The sequence below is a fragment of the Debaryomyces fabryi genome (assembly GCF_001447935.2).
Source record: "Debaryomyces fabryi strain CBS 789 chromosome Unknown contig00329, whole genome shotgun sequence".
Lineage (NCBI taxonomy): Eukaryota > Fungi > Ascomycota > Pichiomycetes > Serinales > Debaryomycetaceae > Debaryomyces > Debaryomyces fabryi.
In genome coordinates, this window is record NW_015385755.1 from 1 (window position 1) to 3267 (window position 3267).

General features: G+C 34.8%; 1 protein-coding gene across 1 annotated transcript; it reads left to right on the forward strand.

Moving 5' to 3' along the window:
- Positions 1-138: 138 nt before the first annotated feature.
- On the forward strand, positions 139-2180 carry RRN3 (rDNA-binding RNA polymerase I transcriptional factor; the record flags this gene model as incomplete). Its single annotated transcript, XM_015614730.1, has 2 exons — positions 139-321; positions 396-2180. The coding sequence occupies 2 exons, from the start codon at positions 139-141 to the stop codon at positions 2178-2180; spliced, it is 1968 nt and encodes a 655-aa protein (XP_015464442.1).
- Positions 2181-3267: the final 1087 nt, after the last annotated feature.

The window sequence follows — 3267 nt, forward strand, 5'->3', positions numbered from 1 at the left end:
TTTTTTTTTTTAATACTCTATAAAAAACTGCAGACCTCTTCCCTCCCATATTTCAATAGACAGATTCTATTTCAAAGGACGGATTCTAGGATATTTGAGGATAGTGAATATATATTGGTGAATATATAGATAATGATAATGTCCGTACATGATCCACTTTCCAGGAAGCGATCTTTATCAAATCCTAATGGTCAGGAAGGAAGTGCTTCTAAAAAACTGAAAAATGAAGATGAAGCCACAATAGATAGAAATAATAATACTGCCTTCTCTGAAAAGATGTACCAAACGTATGTGAAGTCAGCATTGGAATCATTAGATAGGGTATGTATTTGAATTTTTGATTTATGAATCGTAACAATGAGGAGATGAAAATGATTGACTAACATTTTGTCTAGAATGATTCCTTACCGGTTGATAATTTAACATCTAAGATAAGTTTACCATTAACCCACAACCAAGCAATATCTATCTCTAATTTCAACATTGTTTTGAAGATGTTGATATCAAATATTTCGAGATTGGATAATAGCTCATGTAATAATTTAATATCTGCCATTCTTGAATATAACTGGCTTGGATTGAAGCCTTCCAAGGAATCAGATGGCTCATATTATACATTTATAGATTTATATTCGCAGTTTTTGTCTGTGCTTGTGTCGTCATTACCTAAATATTTGCATGAAGTAACAACTAAATTAGTTAGTGAGTTTATTTCGATAAATCTTGAAGAGAACCCATCCGCAAATCATCACGTCATTTTAAACAAAATTATTAAGTTCATTCCAACAAGTGTTAATTCACTTCCTGCAACATTACAGAAGAACTTCCCGCATCATTTATCTTCAAGTACTGAGGAATTAACGAATTATGTTGGTAATTTAATAAAAATATTGACGTATTGTCTGGAATTACAATACGATATATGGCAATTAATCATTGAATGTTGTATTAAATTAGATGTCGAATTACAAAATGAGTTGGATGATCTCGATGATGATGAGATTGAGGAATTAATTAATGGTGAAGATGATGACATTGAAAGCGACAGTGACGAGGAGGATACAAATGAAGATGATGCTTCTGACATTAACAGTGATGATGAAGATGAGGTAGCAGAAGGTGAATTTGAATATATTATCGACCCTGTTACGTCAACAGTAAATACCAGAAAGCTTCTGAGAAAGCTTGATTCTATTATACACTTATTATTGACAAATACATCAAATTCATTTACAGTGGATGAATTAAATAACGGAAATGGGGTTTATTTGTTCAACACTATTACATCATTATTTAAAACGCATATATTACCAACGCATTTCACTAAACTGATACAGTTTACTTTATTTCATATTTCCCAGTATCAGCCGGAATTAGCTGACTCGTTTCTCGTCTTACTTATAGATGTTGCATTCAATACAACTGAAATCTTAGAAAAGAGATTGAAAGCTATGCAATATTTGTCATCATATATTGCCAGAGCCAAAAATTTATCAAGACATCAAATCATCTTTGTTGTCAGTTATCTTATCGGTTGGTTAAATAAATACGTAATTGAAAGAGAATGTGAAATTACAGACTACGATAACGATAACAAAGGTAGAAGCACAAATAATAAACAGGGTGGTGGTATGGAAAGATTTAAATTGTTCTACGCTGCATTTCAAGCGCTTTTGTACATCTTCTGTTTCAGATACAAAGTTTTGTATAAGGTTCCTGGCTCGACAGACACGTCGAGTGACTCCGAATGGGAATGCGACTTAGATAAATTTTTTCAGAGAGTTATAATTGCAAAATTCAATCCTTTGAAATTTTGTGATGAAACTGTTGTCTACATTTTTGCTAAGATTGCAACCAAACTTAATGTTTGTTACTGTTATTCGATCATTGAACATAATAAAAGGGAAAGAATGTTGCAAACAAACGGAACCAAGAATCTTCCATCTGCGGTTGGTAATTTTAAACAGAAGCAAGAGTTTCTTGATTTAGAAGCATATTTTCCCTTCGATCCACTAGTATTACCTAACTGTAAGGTATTGATTGGTAAGAATTATATAGAGTGGTCTGATGTTAATCCTAGTAATGAAGATGAAGATGATGACGAAGACAGTGGTAGTCATCCTGAGGAAGATATATCAGAAAGTGACGATGACAATATAACCAGTGATGACGAGGATTAGATAGTTAGGACTTTTTTTAATAAACAGAATAATTAATAATGTCAAGTAGTAGAACAATGTTTACTCAGTAGCGTTTCTTTAGAGAAAAATTGAGGCCGGAAAATAAAAAAAAAGAAATGATTCCATCGAGGATCGAACTCGAGACCTTCTCTGGGTGAGAGAGACGTCATACCGCTAGACCATAGAACCATCTATGAGTCAATAGTTGAATTAAAGTAATATCAGCATATTCTGTTCATGACTATTATATATATAGTTAAAAGGTTAAGAAAACTACAATACTATGAAATATTATTTTGTTTATTGGTATCATAACAAAAACATTGGTATAAAATAAAAGATGCAAAAGGACCTAGAAAAATCGAAATAACCGGAAGAAATCAATCTGAAAGAAATATATACTGCATGATTCTAACACTCAGAAGCTTTTAAAACCATAACTTCGACTTCTTCACATTGGCTGCCAATACTTTGATCATATAAGTTGTAGAAATCACCAGAGTTACACTTGTAAAAAGTAGATTGGGTTCCTAAAGCTAATTTTCCTGGAGCATCAGATCTCTTACTCTTGGATGATTCACTAGATCCAGAGGATGAATCGGTATAGTCACTAGGGACAATTGACCAGCCAGCAGCATAGATTGTGCCAGCTTGTGGTGGTGGGCCATCGAATTGGAATTGACGACCAGCTACAATTGCTCCGATTCTTTGCTTACTATCTCTCAAAACACCATCCTTCAAGGTAACAGACAATGAGTCAGATTTAAGGCAAGTTTCGCCATTTTCAGTACCTTCTTCATCGACAGCCTTGCTATCAGCAGCACCAGTTTGTTGAATTTGACCGTCATTAACCTGACTAGCCACATTGGCAGCGGTGTTGTCGGCGGCAGCAGAGCCAGCAGGAGCTGTTTGACTTTGAGCAGCAAGTTGGCCGCTAGGAGACCCAGTTTCTTGTTGTTGAATTTGACCATCACCAATCTGGTTCACAAGATCAGCTGTCTTTGATGGAGAATTATTTCCACCAGCACCACCTGGGGAGCCAGATTCACTACCAGATCCAGATCCGGCGCCTGGAGTAGAACCGGAT